This window comes from Nelumbo nucifera, chromosome 3, assembly GCF_055504915.1.
Source record: "Nelumbo nucifera cultivar China Antique chromosome 3, China Antique-T2T, whole genome shotgun sequence".
NCBI lineage: Eukaryota > Viridiplantae > Streptophyta > Magnoliopsida > Proteales > Nelumbonaceae > Nelumbo > Nelumbo nucifera.
Genome location: NC_142651.1, coordinates 92264481 through 92285351, shown reverse-complemented (window position 1 = coordinate 92285351; position 20871 = coordinate 92264481). Strand labels below are relative to the sequence as shown.

The following is a 20871-nucleotide window of genomic DNA, read 5'->3' as shown; positions in this document are numbered from 1 at the left end:
CTTCCAATCCGAGGTAGATCCACCCAAGGACGAGCCCCCAACAATGACTTCAACGACTCCAGCTAGGGGGTGATGGGGCTGGGGCTCGGGTTGTTGCTATTGTTGCGAGGACAAGGTGTCGGCGTCGCCCCCAACATACTCCTTTAGGTGCCCACGGCAGATGAGGGATTCGATCTCGTTCTTGAGTGCATAGCTGTACTTGGTATCGTGGTCGGTGTCGTGGTGGTAGTTGTAATACTTCTTGGGGTTACCTCTTTAGCTTGATCGACCACTTCATGTTTTCCTCCTTCCATACTTGCATTAGTATATGCATTCGGGTGAAGTTCATTAGCATGTATTTGTGGAAGGAAGGGGCCGATAGCTTTCTCTCACTATCTTTGCTAGTGTGGCTGTGATTGCGTCCATCCTTTCCTTTCTCTTCTTGTTAGTGGCCCCTCGGTTGGCCTTGGCTTTTGGTTCCTAGAGGCGCTTGTTGGCTTCGGCCTGCTCGGCGATGATGTACTTTTGGACTTTCTTCAAGAACTCAACCGTGTTCTTGGGTGGAGTCTTGGAGATGGACTAGCGAAGGGGTTTGGGTCAGAGGTTGCTAATGGCCCCGTGCATAGAGACTGAGGGGTCTTGATCCCTTACTTCAAGCTCTTCTTGGTTGAATCGGTCCATGTACGCCCGAAGGCTTTCCCTGTGCTTTTGCTTTATGGATATTAGGGAAACAACGGTCTTTTGGCACCATCGGTTGCTGACGAAGTGGGAGAGAAAGAGATCTACAAACTGGTCCCAAGAGTTGACGGACTGAGGGGGGATTGTGGAGAACCATCTGCATGCTGCTCCCTTGAAGGTGGCTTGGAAGGCTCGACACATCAGGGAATCGGAGCACCCGTAGAGGAGCATGAGAGCTCTAAAGCTTTCCAAGTGGTTATTCGAATCTGTGCTCCCATCATAGGTCTCCATGGTGGGAGCCTTGATGTTAGGTGGGAGCGGCTCCAAGGTGATGGAGTCGATGAAGGCCTCCATCTAGGTATATGAGAGGTTCTGACTGTTAGAGGCATCACCTGGGCCCTCCTTCACCTATCGGATCTGATCTTGGATGGCGCCTATCTACGCCTGAAGGTCATTGAGATGTCAATCAATTGGGGCCTCGACCTCATTCAGGTTCTCTTTCGCATGGGATGGGTTTGACCTGTTCTCAAAGTGCTCGGGTGCTAGTACATCTTGAGCCTTGTCTTGCGAGCTTAGTGATCGTTGAGGAGACTGCAAGGTTAGACACTGGTGGGGGAGAGGCGTAGCATCGACCTCCAGCCCTCGGAGGACTATAGTGGTCGGAGCATCCGCCATCGTCCCGGTTGCTCTCCACGTGGTGATGGCGGCGATCGTGGTCCCTATGATTGTTGTAGGGCCCCATGGGTTCACCTCTCCAACTAGAGAGCCATGAGGTCTTTGACGGGGGCTTGCTAGCCCGTTGGCTGCTCCTGTTGGATGTTGAGGGGTCAGCCTTCCCCTGGTCGATCAGGCGTTGGCCTGGTGGTGTATGGGTGGATCGTCCACTATATTGCCCTTGGTTTCCGATGGAGCAACCACCCTATGGGCAGCCTCTGGTCGGACGCCCTACCTCATCCAACCGCTAGGCTAGGTTGTCCAACCTGTTTAGGCCTAGCTTGAATTGGTCCATCTTGACTAGGTTTTGAGCGTTACGAGTGATGTCTTGCTTATCAGTCATATTAGAAACTTGATGGATTAAGTTATGTTGTTTTCAGAGGGAAGTCTTGAAAACATTCCCACAGACAGCGCCAATTGTTGCTACCAAATATGAGGCCGATGGCAACAAGGTGATTTTAACAGTGTCTGAGGCCGATAGGTCTGATATGTAAACAAGAGAAGAACACACATTAGAGGCCCTAGGTGTTATCCCAGGGGTGGAAACTCTGACGGTCAAGTTAGCCAAGTGCTTAAAGAGGGGTCGGACCAAGCAAGAGATGAGAGCTCGGAGGTTAGTCCTTAATAGCCAAGAATGGTTCTTTCGTGATTACGAGTGGATCCTTACCTTGAGGTGAGTGCCCCCTTTTATACTTAACCTTGCCTTAGGAGTGGTTGGAAGCAGTTGGTGATGTGCAACCAGAATTTGATCTGGTCGCTATTGTGGGAGACCTCGACAACTGAGGGAGACCTCAACTCGACACCTGGGTTGCTAAGGAAACCTCAACTCATCACTTCAACAATTGAGTGAGACCTCGGCCTGGCACCTCGACAACTGAGGGAGACCTTGGCTCGACAATTCGGCTACTAGGGAGACCTCAGCTTGGCACTTCAACAACTAAGGGAGACCTGCAATCATAGGTAGTCGAACTTGAGCTCAAGCCGAGCTTGAACTTCCGAGCTTGACTTGATCCAAGCTTAAGCTCTAGTCTCTAATTCGAATCGAGCTCGTGCCTAATAGTTTATGAGCAGATATTCGACTCGACTAAGCTCGAATAGCCAGATATTCAATTCGGCTCAGCTCAAATCCACCCTTATAGGCAATCTATAGGAGTGGTTAGGGATGTCCACGGGTTAGGTTGGGTCAGTTGTAGGTTTCTTGCTCACAACCCAACCGACCTGGTTGGTTTGATAAACAAGTAACCCAAAATTGACTGGTTATAAGGGAAAACCGACCCTAACAAAAATGGTTGATTTGGGTCCATTTTTTGGTTTGATCAGGCCAGTTTGGGGATGGTCAATTGGTCATCTTGGGCGATTTATTGATTTTCAATCTCCTTTTCCTATTTTGTATACGACTCTCATTGGCTGATTTGGCTCATTTTATGTTTGAGTCAAACACCATGTTTTTTCTAAGTCATATAGCCTCCTAAATGCTGCCTCTATATTACTCCAAACCCAAAGATAGTTGCCATATTTGTGTAAGTTTCTTCAATTTCAAGACTATTGCAAAAAATGTAATAAATAAAGAGGAGCCCAAAAGTCTCCAACTTCAAGACTAATGCAAACTCAACTGTCTTGTAACAAATATTGTGTAAAATATTAAAAGTGAAAAGTCCTATTGTTTCTATACCAAAACTAAGTATTAGACTCCTAGCCATAGTCCGTTCGATTTGGGTTACTTTTGGTTTTCTCATCCAATCAGTTGGGTTTTTTATATTTATAACCGAGACTGACCATAAGTTTTGAGAAACTGACCAAATTGGGTTGGATTGGATTGGTTTGGTCGGTTTGATTCTTCTTGTGAACACTCCTAGGAGTGATGATTCAGCAGAAGCATCGTGTTACCCGGTTAACTCTTCCTAATTCCTGTTTCAAGCTGGGTTTTCTGCTTGTTTCCAACTGAAGATCAGGGTGTTTATTTCTATAAGACAGAAAGTGGATGGAGCATAAAAAATGGAGGGATGAGGGTTGGGTCGGGTCAGGCCAGGCTTAGCACACGAAGGGCTTAACCTTGAGTTCATCTTCACCCAAAATCATATGCATGGCATTGATGTAAAGGGTATTGTTGAGAGAGAATACTCAATGGTATTGTTGAGCATTTAAAAAAAAGGGTATCGTTGAGAGAGAAAAACTGCATTTGTTAATTTGCTTTGATTAGAAACACCAAAATAATCAGAATACGAATTGGAAAAAAAAAACTAATGGATATTCTTCAATTCAATTCCAAGGAAAAAAGCTCCCACAGTTCTCAAACCCTACAGCATTGGCTGCAGATCTTGGGTCTATTTCATAACTTGTTTGATTTAACTTGTAAAGCGGATACCCGACTTAAAATTTCAATCAAGTGAACACCTGAAAGAGGGCTTTCTTTTGCATATGTATATGTGGAAGGCTCAGTAAGGCAAATGTTCAATATCGATTTCTAGTCTGGATCTGTTTCAACCACATTTACAGAGTTCTAGCTGGCTGGTTAGACCTTGTTGAACCTGCTTTATGAGCGTCTCCAGAGAGCTGAAGGGTCAACAGTGGTTTTCATCTAACTAATTCTCCAGCTAAGGACTGGATGCCCCCAATATAAACCACCTACAACAAATATAAACCATAAACATATAAATAAATATCTAATACTAATAACATCCAAGTGAAAGTTGGATAGCTCAGAGTCAAATTAGAATTACCAAAAAAAAAAAAAAAAGAAAAGAAAAGAAAAGCAAAATTACTTTATGCTAGTTTATTGGCTGTTCATGTTCTTGGTACCAAATGCAATGAAATTTACACTAAGATCATCAGATAGAGCCCATCTTCCTGTCAAAGGATTGTAAACAAAGCCTGCAATCTCTTGGACCTGAATATTGGCAAAGCAAACAAGCATTATAAGAGGAAGAGGGAAAAAGCATAGAGATTCCATTAGTAAGGCAAAGGCTGACATTGAGAGGGCATGTATTTGCTCTGATAACTTTAATGTTAGTATGCCAAGCTATGGCTGCATCCTTATAATGGTTCTCTTTCCAAAACCCTTCAAAATATGTTTTTTTTTAATCTTACTAAAAGAATTTAATTGCAGTAACTGATAAAAGAACAAGGTATGCATTTTGACATACAGATATTGAAGCTCGTTGTAGGATCAGCACTAGTTCTTCAGGAGTAAGAAAACTTGACCATTGATGTGTGCCTCTAGGAAGCTACAGAAACATAAATTACATTGTTAGTCTGATGAAACGCTACAGAAAAGCCCCATAAATATGGATTGAATGCATAGAGTCATTAGGTGTAAATGCATATTCTTTTTCCCAGCCATTGGTACAATTTCTATACTTTACCTTTTCAGGTAAAAAATTGTTAAGTTCTATTTTGGCTTGACATCTAGCAATCAAATTGTCCAGAAGAAAGGCATCCAAGTCACATCTAGAAGCTGTCTGGGAAACTATAACCGGTTGCAATGTTACCATGGTGTTTGACTCCTTTAGATTATTACAATGAGAAGACTATGGAATTTAGTCTCCTTGAGCAATTTAAAATGATCATAATTTTCATGTATTTAGATTAAGTGAGGATCTTTCATTTGATCATAAAAAATGATAACAGTTGCAAGTCATGTTCAAACTTAAAATTTCCACTGCTGCCAACACTCTTTATTAACAAGGAAATTAATGGTGATTTCTTCAAAACTTGATCATAGAAAGAACTCCTTATCAATTCATGTGACCACAAAACCAAGGGAAAAACTTGCATCTTAACAAATTTAGTCTTAAGAGATTGTCTGCCAAATATCACATTGAATTATCCTAAATTGTTTTTGTTCTTTTTTGGATCAATAAAAGAAAATTTCATTAATATTGAAATACAGAGTATAATATGAGATTATAGCATGAAAGTTTGGTCTAGAACACAAACCAAAGCCCAGTCTTCCATGAAGACAGTCCCCAAACACAGTAATTTTACATTTACTCCCCCTTCCCCTTTACAGCATAGATCTTTTGCTGTACAAGTTCTCCCTATTTACCCCTGCTTTGGCCAGGTTATCACCCAATTCAGTAGCTGTTCTTCTGATCCAAACGCACAAAATGGAAGTGAAAATAGTAACTGATCAAGAAAGAGAACCTAATGTGGGGGCTTATAGAGTACCTTGGAAGGCATCCTATCATACAAGCTCTACAACATCTCCCCAGAAGCTCTACCACACCAATTGGTTGTGGTGTGCATCTATGCTACCCAAATATGACAAGGATGCGTATTGGATATGAAATTACACTAAGCATTAAAGTATCTGAAACAATATGGCCCCCTTGAATAGGTATTAGACCTGTTCATGGGCTGGGTAGCCTGATGGGCTGGCCCAGTCCGATAATATTATATATATAATAAAAAATATAATTAATATAATATAAAATATCTGTCTAGATCAGTCTTCGGGCTCGGGCCTGGTCATTTTCTGTTTACAAAGAGGCAAAGCCCAGCCCAAACCTGGCCCATGAACAGGTCTAATAGGTATCTAGGTATCATAGGTGTGTATGCACAATAGGCTTTTGGCAACTTCTGAGCACATGACTGCTATGTCATGAATATGTTAATTTCATATGTTTTAATATGAAGTTTGTACTTGATTGAGATTGCTGCCAATGTTTTTAAAGGCATGTGAGGTGTCAGCCTGGAGGCACCCTCCAACTCTCCAAGTAAGGTGGCAAAACGTCTTGAGGTGTATGCTGGAGGCATTGATGCTTTTGAGGCATGTCTCAGGTGCATGAGGCTTACTCTTCAAATGCTTTTTGATGTGTACGCCACATGCACTTAATGCATGCCTCATATAGACTCCTCTTGAGAAGGCTAATGCCTCTTGTGTTAACTACGCTTCACACATTTTACACCTCTGCATTTTAAAACACTAATTATTGCTAACTATTAGTAAAAGACAATTGTTGATTGTTATCAAACCTAGCAGATTAGTTTTTTTGTAATAAATAAAAAAGGAAAATTTATTAATAAAACAAAAAAAGTACACCCATGAGGTGACGAGGAGTCACCATACCCAAAAAAAACACCAAAATCACAGCAAATTATAGAAATCAGCTCACATATTCTAACTCTAAAGAAGACTAAAAGTTATTCCCAATTCCTAGATCTCTTTCTGCTCAAGAAAACAACTTTATCCCTGCATTTGATTGTCCTTGAAAAATTTTTCTATTTCTCCTTCCAAAATTCCCAGCAAATGGCAAAATGAATGCAGCTCCAAAATCTTTCCCTTGAGCCTTCCTATTTCTCCTCAATGTAAGCCAGCTACCAACAATTTCTTTAGGCGTTCTTGGATTCCACATGTCAAGTCTAAAGACACTGAAGTAGTAACACCATAAGTACTTTGAGAAGTAACCACCAAAAAATAAGTGTATCACATTCTCATGTATCTGCTTGCCAGCTGAATTCCGCTATTTTTAATATTGCCATGGGTAAGAATGCTGTCCAAAGCCACCAAACAAGCAAAACCTCCACCCTCAAGGGAATTTGATTCCCCCAAATCCCCTGAACATCCGACTTCTCCACCTGATTTCTCACCAAAACATTTTAAAAAGATTTTACCAAGAACACACTATTCCTACTTTCTTTCCACCATCACACATGATTTTTTTCTGTCAAGATGACTATAATTTTGCCAAACAGCTCCACAATTTCCTCAACCTCCTAAACAAGGAGGGGCCTTTTAAATCTTGGACACCTCACAACTCTTCCTTGGTTTATCTCATAGCAGTCAGCAAGACACATTTCTCCGACTTATGCCGTAGAGTCATGTTCACAACTCATAAAACCTACCAATACCTCACCAATCATCCTCTCAAAATCTTATGTTTGCACCATCTCCCACCTTAAAATAGACAAAGTTCAAGAAGGCTGAATGAAAACTCATAATTCCTTTCCACAAACATACTCCATAAGATGATTTAACCTACCTTGAATTCCACCCAAAATCTAAAACACCATACTTGCAAGCCACCACCTTTCTCCACAAAGAATTTGTTTCCTCCCCAAATCTCCAGAGCTATTTCCCCAACAATGCCTTGTTAACAAGCTTTACTCTCCTTATCCCAAGACCTCCGTCTTTCTTATCTGTACATACTAAGTCCCACTTCACAAGATATTTTTTCTCCAAATCCTTGATGTTCCATAAGAAATTTCTTTGCATCTTACTACAGATGATGGGATCTTGAGCAATGAAAGAGTACACTAGAAGGTTAGACAAAGACTTGTAATTCTTCCTCCAAGGGACAAAGTATTTCCCCTTTCTCCCTGCCAATATTTGATCAATTTTATACAACACTGGCTGCCAAGTAAAGAAAATAGAAGCTTTAGCACCAATAAGTAAACCCAGATAAGTAAATGGAAACTCACCAACCAAACACCCGAAAGAAACTGTACAATCTTTCAACAATGTTTGAGAAAAATCCCCAACACTAATCATAATATTCTTGTTTAAATTGATTTTTTGACCTGGCAACACTTCAAAGCACTTGAGAAAGGACCCTTAGCTTGGTAACCTGGTCTACTAAAGCTTCCAAAAATATTAAGGTATCATTTGCAAACTGGATGTGAGAAATGGGAAATCCTTCCCATGCTGACTTTAAAACCTTCAATCATACTCATATCCACCTCCTTAAGCACCAACCTACTTAACACCTCTACAGCAATGAAAAATAGTAAAGGAGAAAGGGGATCACCTTGTCTCAACCCCCTTGATATTTTTTTGATTCAAGTCTAACATTCAGGAGCTTGATGGGAAATGGGTAAGAAGCTTTCGGGGTAAAAAAGAAGTCAATTGGAGCTTCACTCCATCTTGGGGAGCTTCAGGGCAAAAAATGATAAGGAAAATGCTGTATAATGCACCGAGGAGATGATAGGGAATTTTACTTTGTTGGTTAAACTGAAAAACCTTCAAGATGGATTGGATTGGGTTCTAACCAATGTTTGTGGGACTAATTCTTTTAGGGAAAAAACCCTGATGTGGGAAGAGCTAGTAGCTATTAGGGGTCTATGGGAGGGGCCATGGTGTGCTGGAGGTGATTTCAATATGGCAAGATTTGCAAAAGAAACGAATAGTACAAGACAAAGGGTAACAACCAATATGAGAAGATTCAATTAGGGGTGCAAATGGATCGGATCATGATCCGACCCAAACCGAAATCTGTCAGATTTGGATATCCCCTTGTTGGATTTTTGGATGAATCGGATAATGTGTTATTTATTTATTTATAAATATGTTTATATTGCATTTTTGTATTTTTATATTATTTATTTATTTATAAAAAAACATGTATATATATGATGAGAATAGTGGAAAAAATATTTGTTTTCTTTATCTAAACTGTTACACATTTTTTCTTTTACTAGTTAAAATTTTCAGAAATTAAATTGGATTGGATCAGGTTAGGATATCCAATATCCTTAATAGGTTTGGATTCAAATTGATGTTGTGAGATCCAACCGGATCTACTATTTGTATTATCAGATCTGATTCGGATAAACCCCAATTCGAATTCGATGTGATCCAATCCATTTTCATCCCTAGATTCAATGCTTTTATTGGTTCCTTTGATGTGAGAGATATTCCCTTGTGGTAATCAAAGTTCGTGTGGTTAAATCTTCAAGAAAATCCTATTTTGTTCCAATCTGGATAGATTCTTGGTTTCTCTTGATTGGGAAGAACATTGGAATAGTTTGCTAGGAAGCACTTTTCCTAGAACCATCTCTTATCACTGGCCATTCTATGTTTTCTAGCAGGGTGTTATAGGTTGCCCTACCTCTTTCAGATTTGAAAATATATGGCTTACACTTCCCAACTTTAAACAAAAAGTGAAGGAATGGTGGATTGAACAACAGCAATTGCCTAAATGGGAGGGACGAAGATATATGAAGAAGTTACAAAAGCTGAAGGCAGATATAAAAGAGTGGAATAAAATGCAATTTGGAAGATTGGAGGAAAAGAAGGCTAATTTGATCATACAAATTGAGGAATTAGATAGAAAGGAGGTAGAGAATCCATTAGAAGAAGAAGATAGAGAGGATAGAGATTGAACTTGAAAAAGGAACTTGAGGAGGCTTTGCTATGGGAGGAAATAAGTTGGTGACACAAGGTTCTTCCGTGCAATTGAAAATGGTAGGAGGAAAAATCTAATCTCTTGCTTAGAAATAGATATCATTGATGTCACAGATCAGGTAGAGATAGAAAAGGCCTTTGTTGATCACTTTAAATCAATTTATTTCATGCCACTTAATGAAAGATGGTCAACTGAAGGGCTTAAATGGAGTCACTTGAAGCTTCTCAAGTCCAATTCTTGGAAAAAAGATTTGAAGAAGAAATCAAGGAAGCAATATTTTCCATGGATAGATCTAAGGAACCAAATCCAAATGGATTTACAATGGCTTTTTATCAGGGTTGTTGGGTGATTATTAGGGTGGATTTGATCAAAGTGTTTAAAGAGTTTCATAGGAGGGGTATAATTGATTTGGGAAAAAAAATCTACCTTTATTACCTTGGTGCCAAAAAAGTCTAATGCTAGTCATTTGAAGGATTTTAGACAAATTAGTTTGGTTACTAGCATTTATAAAATAATTTCTAAGGTGTTGTCTTTTTTTTTTGATCAATTACACCAGCTTCATTAAATTAAGAGAAAAGAGGAAATATGGATACAAGAGGGGAGATAAAATATATTAGCTCCCCAATGACTAGTTTGGTTACTAGTCATTCTAAGGTGTTGTCTTTGAGGATTAAGAAAGTACTTACTTCAATTATCACTCAATAGGGGCCTTTATTCAAGATAGGTAGATTGTGGATCAAATTCTTATTGCAAATAAATGTGTAAAGGCTCAAAAAAGACCTTGGAAAAAGGGAGTGGCAAATAAGTTGAACTTGGAGAAAGCTTATGATTATAAATGGATCAGTGGTTGATTTCTTTGAAACCATTAGAGGTCTAAGACAAGGTGACACCCTTTTCCCTTTCCTTTTCACTTTGGTGGCAGAGGTTCTTAGTAGGTTGATCTTTAGGGCCAGTCAATTGCACCTTTTTATAGATTGGGTGGTGGGGAGAGAGAGAGTGTTGGTCACCCATCTTCAGTTTGTAGATTACATTTTGATTATTTTTTTTTTGTGATGGGGAGAGTTGAGTTGGGTTGAAAACTTGAAATTGGTAGTGAGTCCCTATGAAAGAATGTCTAATTTAAAAGTTAATTGGAGCAAGAGTATAGTGGTTAGTATAAATGTTGAACAAGATGAATTATACTCTTTGGCCGAGACTTTGGGGTGTTAGAGGGAGTGGCCTTTAAAATATTTAGGATTACCTCTAGGCGGCAACCTGAGGTCTACTAGTTTTTGGAATCCAGTTGTGGAGAGGATAGAGAAAAGATTAGTTGGGTCAAAAAGGAGCTATCTCATTAGGTGGAAGAGGGTGGATTGGGTCTAGGAAATATTGACAAGAAAAGCCTTGCTCTTTTAGGTAAGTGGTTGTGGTGTTTCCCCTTGGAGAATGAAAGGTTATGGCATAAAGTGGTTTCAAGTACTCATGGACTTTCAAGAAATGGTTGGGATGTTAGTATTCTACAAAAATCTAATCAAGTTGCATCGTGGAAATCAATGCATGGTATCCTCCCTTAATTTCTTGAGGAGCTCCCCTTGAAAGATGTGTTTTCTTCCTTGTTTTCTGTTTCAAGTCTTGAAGAAAAACCTATGTTTGACTTCATTGGGTCTCTCCTCTACTAGGTTGAACTGGAATTTGGGGCTGGTGAGAAACCTTAGAGAGTCTGAAATCCCCTCAATGTCTTGTCTGCTAAATATCTTGGATAACTTAGCTTTTGATGATTCAATAGGTGATAGTTGGGTGTGGTTCTCCAGTCCTTCAAGGTTGTTTACTTGTAGTCATTCTTTTCTTAACTTGCAACCACTTCTCCCTTTCCAATGAAATAAGTTTGGAGTGCTCCTATTCCTCCAAAAGTCAGTGGTTTCTTTTTGGGAAAATTTCCATGGGTACATCAACACGTGTACTTTGTTGCAGAAGAAAAGACCAAACCGATTCTTGTCTCCCAACTGATGAATTTTGTGTAAGTTGAATGGGCAGACTTCTTAGTAGCATTGGAAATCCAGGTCCATCAGGTAATAGCTCTTTTTCGGGGCCAATTGGAATGGGTGATTCTCTCTGGGCTGAGATTTCAGCTGTTCTAGAAGGAACTCAAAGGGCTAATGAATTGAACATCACCAAACTGGTTATAGAGGGAGGTTCTAAATTGGTAGTGGGCTGGCTGAAAGATGATACTGCTAGCATATGGAACTACAACAATGAGAGGAGAAAATTTAAGTGGATGATAAGGATATTGAAGTGAAATTGAATTGGGTAGAAAGAAATGCTAATTCCTTTGCTGATGGGTTAGCCAAACAAGGAGTGACTAGGGACTCTATGTTTTGGGCTCACTTGTAAATTTGTATCTGTATCTATTTCTCCTTTTTCTTAATGAAAGTTACCTGCCCCTTCTCTTGTTGTATTTGGGAGGAGAAGAGGCAGAATCTTGTGGAAATGTGCAAGGACAGTTGTAGTTTGCACAGTTTGGGAGGGGAAGAACTCAAGAAATTTTTGAGGACAAAGAAAGGAATAAGGAGATGGTTATTGAGACTGTTACAATAATAATAGCACATTGAGTGAAGACTATGAAACTTTTTTCATATTTTACAGTGAAAGACTTCTTCAGGAATTGGGGGTCAATAGTTAATACCTCCTCTAGGAAACAAAAACTCCTTGAGGCTTAGTCTCCCCCAGCTGGAGGATGGATAAAATTAAATTTTGATGGAAGCAATTTGGGCAACCTGGGACCTTCTGGAATTGGAGGAGTGGTACGGGATGAGAGTGGGAACATATGTGTAATGTACTCGGGGCCAATTGAACAGGGTGATTCGGTGAGAGTAGAATCCGTGCTGCTATTTTTGGGATGCAAAAAGCTAAAGAGATGGGAATCACAAGGTTGATTGTGGAAGGGGATTCAAAGATAGTAATTGGTGGTTGAAAGAAGAAGGGGTATTATGGCAATTAAGAAATGACTTCAGGTGGTTCAAGATGTTGTGAAGACATGTTAACATTCAAGTAATATGGGTTAGAAGATCCACTAATGGTTTGGTGGATGGATTAGTTAATCAAGGAGTACATAGATATCATTATAACAGGGTGGTGGGGTTCTCTTGCTGTAAAGGGTTTCAGGTCTAACAACCTCTTGTTGTAATCTCTCTCTCTCTCTCTCTCTCTTTAAGTATTTAATAAAATTTTGTGTTGCTAATCAAAAAAAAAAAAAGCCATTTGAGTTGGCCCCACTATCTCATGCAACATAGATCTTAATCTTCTTCGATGAACTTTTGCAATTACCTTGCATGAGCTAGATATTAAGCTTATTAGCCTGAAGTCTCTCACCTTACAAGCACCTTTTACCTTAGGTATAAGAGATATAAATGTGGCATTTGCACTTTTTCCCACCAATTTTTATTTTCAAAACTCCTTGAATACATCAATCACTATTAACAATGCTCCAAAGTTTTCTGTAGCCTTATCCACCTTCATGACTTTAACTATCCCCCCAACTTCCTCCTCATCAAACTCTCTTTCCAACCAATCCCTCATCATTTCCCCAATTTATCTAAACTCCAAGGCTTCCAAGAAACACTTTATACTTTGAGGTAATGTGAATAGCTTCATATAAAAGTCCCTTATTGCTTCCTCAATCTCCTTTTTGTTATCAATCACCCATCCCCTTCTTCTAGCCTAAAAATGAAACTCCTACTTTCCTTGAAAAATAAAAAAGATGTATTTTTATCTTCTTCTTCAGCCACGACACTCTAGATTTTTGTCTCCACATTACCACTTTGTGATGAATCATTCTTCAGCCACAACCTCTCTCTCTCTCTCTCTCTCTCTCTCTCTCTTCTTAAATTGTTTCTTCCTCCAACCTGTCCAATTTTTCCATCTTAGAATTTCTATTTTTAGGCTTCAACATTGCTTAGGTGATGCCTAGGTGGCTAGGCACTCCCCTACAGCCTAGCTTCGCCTTGGCACCTTGACACCTATGGTACCTTGCTAGAGTGGAAGCCAAGGAACCAACAACTATGGTTACTTTATCATGACTCAAAAAGAGGTGATATTAAGTGAACAAGGATGACATACCTGTCATATGATCAATGCACTAGAATCAACTACCTAGTAAGGACCATAGTTGTTAAGGCGATGCCTAAGTGTGTGCCTAGGCGACAAGGTGCCCTTGGAGGCTCGCCTCACCTAGTCGCCAAGCAGTTTTGCATACTGTGTAATAAAATACTTTATATTGTTATTTTTTGATATTACAATTATAAAATAGACATTGTTAAATTCTTCTTCTTCTTCTTCTTCTTCTTCTTCTTTTCCTATAACAAAAAAAGGGGTTCTGCCCCTATATTTTTGAATTTTCTTTCATTTCTTCTTTTTCTTCTCATAAATATGTTGATTTTTTAGACTTAAACATGAAGCTTATAATTTTCTTATGAAAATTATGGATAACTATTAAAGAAAGTTGGTTATGGAACTTGGGGAACTACCCTAGGATATGTGGTTTTTACTTAAAAAAATCCATCGCCTAGGTGACGCCTAGGTGCCCACTTATGGGTGCCTAGGCAACAAGGCGCCCCCCTGTCGCCTAGCCTCGCCTTGGCGTCTTGAAAACTATGGTAAGGACAGGTAGATGTCTGACGCAAAGGATTTGGTATCTGTCTTAGAAAAGGCAATGAAAGGGTTAGAATTTCCCAACAAACTATCAAATTAAGATAGGAGGTGGCTAAACTTTTCAATATCAGCCTGAGCTGCAGCCAACTTCTTAGCTGGAGTACCAAGAAAGACATGTGGGGTAGTAGAATATCCTGCATTTGTAGCAACATTAGTAGCACCCCGTTTTCCCTTGGAAAATTATTCTGCTTGATTACTAAAGTTATTCCAGCAAGACACCATAGCATAGGCACCTCCAAATCAACTTGACAACTAGCAAATTTTAAATGCACAAGATTATCAAGTTATAGGTAAGCTATATGCATTATACAGAGTGAAGAGTTACCTTTATGTCTTACAGCATAAAACACTTTGTTATTTTCAAGAAATAATTGAACATATGATGTGACTAATTTTACAGAATTTAACATAACTTATCTCACAACATTCATGGGGCACACTCAATAAAGTAAAACATTGTTTAAGTGCTTGATCGCATCATGAAACTCTTGTAAATCAAAATGTCCAAAAATGTCGCAAGCAGCCCCAATGGTCAGATAACCAATTACTAATGGAAAAAAAAGACAAAATAAGTACTTAGATGGATAAATGTATTTAACAATATAAACATACCCAATGGAGGAGATACTCAGCAGCAACTATGGCAGTTGCATATGATCTCATAGAGCGGTTAATTGTAGAGATCACAGTAGCTCCATTAGTATCAGTTAGTGCTGCCAAAGATTTGCAGAACTCAGCAGGATCCGCTACATGTTCAATTACCTGCAGTCAAAATTTCAATTTTCCAAAACATATAATGTTCAATTGTTTAACATGCCATATTGATATGATGTTTTTTTTTTTTTAAACCGTAAGGTAAAGTATTTCATTAATAATCTTTAAAACCATACAACTATGCACACCCCTGTACAAAGAAAATCTGTACAAGAGGGAATAAAGAAAACCAGTATACCCAACAATCAGCCCCACCAAAATTATGAACTCCTAACAAAAGGAAATCTTGATAAAAAAAAGAACATGATTGTCTATTTTTGAATAACGAGTCGTTTGCCATCCATGAATGCATTATTCCTGAAATCCTTTTAAAGACCTCTTCTTTTGAACTTTGTCTATCTTCAAAATTCTGCTGTTTCTTTCACACGACACTGCCCAAAATACTGCTGAAGGAAGTATGTTAAACTAATTTTCCAGCCCTGCTTAAACCACTTAAATACCGAGCTCCCATGAATCCCTTCACATCATCCGGGAAGCACATATGAATCCCAAACAAACTCATCAATCTTGTCCAACTCCAATGAATGATTTTGCAGTGAATTAGCAGATGACTAAAAGTTTCTACACAATCATTACACAAAGTACATGCCATATCTGTCACCTCCATTCTTCTCCTAACTAAATTATCCTAAGTTAGGATCTTATCCAGCACTGCAAACCAGACAAGAAAAGCCAGTTTGGAAGAAACAGACCTTACCCAAATCCTGTCGCTTGGAAAGGGTGAAGTTTCACCCCAAAGTGGAGCAAACTGACCTGAACCATACTCCAGCTGTACCTGAACCATATAAAACCTGGAGCAAACTGACCAAGCAATTCACCTCTCAATCATTTAAGTTTCGCCTGAACTGGGGGTTCCGAATACAAAGCCCATTTTGCCTCTCTAGGTAATCTGCCACATGCATCCTTGTTAGTAGCAATCTCGAACAGGTCTGAGAATAGAACCCCTAACGGTTCATTCCCACACCAGTAATCCTTCCAAAAAGGCACTCTCTCCCCATTGCCAACTTCATACTTTATACCCTTCATGAACTGAGCATTGAGTTTCTGTATTGCCTTCCAGACTGAACACCCATAGGCCGATCTTACTTCATCTGTTTCCCATTCCCTGTTACTGGAATCATACTTAGCTACAATTAATTTCCTCCATTGACTGTCCGGCTGTTCATTGAATCTCCACAACCACTTCCCTAACAAAGCATTGTTGACCTGATTTATTGATCTGATCCCTAGACCCCCATTTGCTCTGGAACATCAAACTTTTTTCCAATTCACCAGATGGAATTTTGACTCTTCCTTCCACGCCCTCCACAGAAAGTATCTCATCTTTCTTCTAACACAGCAGCCCTATCTGCGGAGGTTGGGAATAGAGACAGGAAATAAAGTTTAAGGGAGGATAATACACTTCTAATTAAAGTAACTTTACCCCCTTTTGATAAGTATTTGGTCTTCCAAGAGGCCAACTTTCTATCCGCTTTTTCAAAAATAGACACCCAAAAGGAGTTAGATTCGCAATTTTCACCCAGAGGCATACCCAGGTACTTTGTTGAAAGATTACCAACTCTGCAGCCCCAATTAGCAGCCCACATTTCCATCTGCCATTATTTCACTCTTTTGGATATTAATATGAAGACCCATGATCACCTCAAACCATCTTAATATTGCTTTTACTTTCCATATTTGCTCCCAGTAAGCGTCACAGAAAAAAGAGTGCCGTCTACAAATTGGAGTAGTGCAATCTCCATTTCCTCATTCTCTACGTTGAAACCTTCCATTAACTCTCCCCATCTGGCCCTCTCTACAAGTCTGGCTAGTGCTTCTGTCACACATATAAACAAGAGTGGGGAAAGGGGGTCCCCTTGTCTTAGGCCCCTAGAACTCCGAAACCACCCAAAAGAACTCCGATTTACCAGCACTGAAAAAGATGATGAAGAGAGGCACACTTTTATCCAGCTTCTCCATTTCTAACCAAAGTTCATCCTCCTCAACATGTATTCCAAGATTTTCCAGGCGACTGGGCGAGGCGAGCCTCCAAGGGCGCCTTGTCGCCTAGGCGTCGCCTTGACAACTATGATTCATCCCTTAGAGACCTAAAACAAGAAAAGCTTGGTCATTAATGACTTCCCTTAACAAAAAAAAAAACACTCTAATAAACCAAGTCCCGTCACACATCTCTCTGTGCCCCCATCTTTGAGGGAGTAAAACATTTGGCAATGACATACTGAACTATGGAATACTGGGTAATAACTTGCCTTATTTGCTCATTTAATATTAAATGAATAAATTTAGTCATCTACTACAACTAAGTTAGACAAGAGTAGGATTTGTTTGTTTAGGATCTTAGTAGTTGTTCTTCTTTTATAAGTCTTAGTAGTTAGGCTATTCAGTCAGAGGTTAGTAGGAACACAAGGGTGGGGACAGGTACACAAGGTCCACGGGCCATACCATAAAGAGCCTGCAGTTCCACAGGTTTGATCCTAAGTCTCTGGTATAGGAATAATGCTGAGTAACCATCTCAACTACCAGATCTTTCACAGTTTGAAAAGATTTGAAAAGAAAAAGGGAGTGATTAATTCCAACCCCCACCAAGAGTGTTCAGGACACCTTGGCTTACTTGCTTTGTTATGATTGTATTTTCTCTTTTGCCACATCTATTTTATAACAAGACTTGGTGACTACAACTTGTCTTCTTAACATTAAATAAACAAATTCATATAGTCATCTAGTACAATTAAGCAGGACACTCTCTCTCTCTCTCTCTCTGATGGTAATTTTATAAAGCACAAGAAAAGGGATATACAAGATTTATCAAAAAAAGAAAAAGAAAAAGAAAAGGGATATGCAAGAGGAAAGAGTGCTGAAAGAAGGCCTAAACAGAAATAAGAAGATTTCTGCTTGGCTGAGACCATGTGCACTATACATCCTCTGCAATAATGTCCAAGAAGAATAGGAAACAGCAGAAATCTCTCTCAAACGAGGCTTTTCCTACTTCAAAAGTCATCATCCAGTCCAAAACAAAGGAACCGGTGTTAGCACATAATCTGCTAATCCTAACTTCTGTCCTCCCAACATATTAGAAATAAAATAGTGCTCCAAAAAAAGAAAGATCCCATGACCCAAGGAAGGTTTACAAAATTTTCCTTCTATAGAGAGTAAAGAAGAGAGACCATAAAATCTGCTACCTTTAGTGGATAAATAAATGACAGGTATCTTCATGGCAATTGCACATCAAAGACAGACCAACCATATGGAAGCCAGACTCTTTCAGATATCGATAGTCAACAAACAGAGCCACCAAAAACTATTCCTTGTCAACAGTTCCATTTTCTCTAGCAAAAGTTTGGTGGTTACCGACTTGCATCCTTACTTACCGTTAGATAAATAATTTATACAGTCATCTACTATAAATAACATCATCAGCATAAAATTGTTTCAAAACACACTCCACAGAAAACTAGTAGGCATATTAGCTCAAATGATGTAGCCATTCCTTACCCTATACAGCATACCTCTAGAGCAATCACAGCATCAAACTTTCTTTGTTCCTCAACCAACTTTTCTGTCCACAAATCCAGAGGAATTTATTCATGTAAGCTTCTCCATACTTATGGTGGATCATGCATTGAAATATGTAAAATGAAAGAAACATCTAACATAACTCAAAATATAGGATTAAATGGTGAATAAGTCATGTCCCATGAGATGTTAGTGATACTGAAGATCATATACAACTTTGGGCACTTTTTATAAATGCAAATCTTACATACAAGAGAAAATGCTATCCCACTCCCAAAGTGACCACAGTAAGGCATATCTCAAGAGGGACAAAACCCAAAACAACCCTTAATATCCAATTCTCTTTCTCTCTAAAAAATGATACAAAGAAAATTAAGGATATGAAGATACAAAAACACAAACTGGTGCCTTTTCACCATGTTTGTTTTCTTTGTTTTACTAATAGAGAGCCCACTTACCACATGTTAATCAACTGTAGATTTCTCTCTAACATTTGAGAAGGGTTTCTCTCTCCTTTTGATTGCAGGTAGAATCCTCCAACTGGTGTTTCTGAGCCATTTAATCCTTCATTTTACAGAATACCAAGGGGAAGAAAGATTTCATGGAGGTGCACCAGGACAGCTATTTTATAGGTTTTGAAAGAAATGAATAGCAGGATCTTTAAAGGGAGTTCAAGAAAGAAAGAGATGATTATGGATGAATAATGATTAAAGTGAACCCAATGGACGATTTTAAAAAAGGATGCCATTGACTAGCAAGACCATTCAATGCTACAACCTAAAGATCAAGAGCAATGGAGGTCACCGAGAATTGCCACCACATCTGACAGGCCTACATACTTGCTCCCATTTAACCAAATGAGCTTAGATTGATTCTTCCAGCTTGACCAGAGAAAGTCTCTCATGGCTTTCTCCAACCTTTCAGCAACTACCCCAAGAATAGGAAATAAAGACATGTAGTAAGCACACAAGTTTGCAAGAACATTCTCAATAAGAGTTATTTTACCTCATCTAGACATGTAGTAAGAACATTTTTTCCACCATGGGATTCCAAATGCTCTTAAAGGTACACTTGGCTCCAAGGGGCAGATCCAGAGGGAAAGAATCCATTGTTTCACCTCATCAGCCAGGATATTTAAGTTTTCAACCTTCCTAACTGGAAACGTTAGGTGCCTCACTTGATCCTCAACATCATGAAAAAAAGAGGGCATCATCAGCAAATTATAACAAAAGAACCTTCAAGCCTGTATTACCCATTTCAAAACCTTTGATCAATCCTCCCTGCTCTTAGATGTCATTCTATTCAATCCTTCCATCACAAAGAGAAAGAAAAGAAGGAAATTTACCACAAGCAGGATAAATGATCAAAATGGAGAATCTTGGAGTTGAGATGCACATCTTAATCCAGTTTCTCCACTTTTGGCCAAAGTCCATTCTTCTAAGCAAATATTCCATGAAGTCCTAGTTGACATTACCATAAGCTTTCTCAAGGTCAATCTTGCACAGAATGCCTGGGTTTCCACTTCTCCATCTAAAGTCAATCAACTCATTGGCCTCAAGGACCCCATCTTGGATGTGTCTGTTAAATACAAAAGCTCCTAGCTACTCGGAAACAGGACATCCAATGACCTTTATCAATCCGGTGGCTAATAACTTAGCAATTATTTTAAAAATGCTTCCAATTAAGCTTATTGGCCTAAGTCCTTGAAATCCTCAGCCCATTCTCTCTTAGGAATTAGAGAAATGAATGTGGAGTTAAGACTTCTTTCAAGAGTAGCTGACCTATGAAACTCCCCTACTAACTTTTATAGGTTGTCTTTTATTACTCGCCAAAACTTATTGTAAAACAAAATAGTGAATCCATTTGATCCTGGGGCCTTATCACCCATCAAGTTATCAATTTCCTGTTTAGCATCTTATTCACCAAATGGGGGCTCCAGGTCTGCCACCTGAGAATCTGAGAGGCAATCAAGCGACACACCATCCAGCTTCAGCATCTTGCATGTTTCAGAAAATAAATTTTCATAAAAGATCACAATGGCTTTCTCCACTTCTTTCGGTTGTTCAACCACTTGACCTTCCACCTTAATTGAACTGGATTTGCACCTAGCATTAGCCACCTTGTGGAAGAAAGATGTACTACTTTCACCCTCTTTCAACCACCTGATCCTTGATCTCTGTCTCCACCTGACCTCCTCCCTGTAAGAGTGTAAGCAAAGTGTAATACTCCATTTTTGGAGTGAGCTCTCTTCAGTTTAGAATCATCAGCAAGAGTCCCACTTCTCACTTCCTTGCCCACACCAGAATTTTTTTTTCGGATAATTAACAGAAATTTTATTAAAAGAAGACAGCAGAAAGTACAATAGGAAAGAGGGAGGGGTAAAATCTCTTAACCCTCCCCAACA

General features: G+C 39.2%; 1 protein-coding gene across 1 annotated transcript in view; it reads right to left on the bottom strand.

Moving 5' to 3' along the window:
• Positions 1 to 3597: 3597 nt before the first annotated feature.
• Positions 3598 to 20871, bottom strand: part of COQ3 (coenzyme Q 3) — a 54493-nt gene continuing 37219 nt past the window's right edge. The window contains exons 6-10 of the mRNA XM_010275164.2: positions 18461 to 18510; positions 14793 to 14942; positions 4515 to 4595; positions 4134 to 4258; positions 3598 to 3996 (exon numbers count right to left, since the gene is read on the bottom strand). Coding sequence (XP_010273466.1) covers positions 4145 to 4258; positions 4515 to 4595; positions 14793 to 14942; positions 18461 to 18510 — 395 coding nt within the window. The 3' untranslated portion in view covers positions 3598 to 3996; positions 4134 to 4144. The remainder of the gene's footprint in view (positions 3997 to 4133; positions 4259 to 4514; positions 4596 to 14792; positions 14943 to 18460; positions 18511 to 20871) is intronic.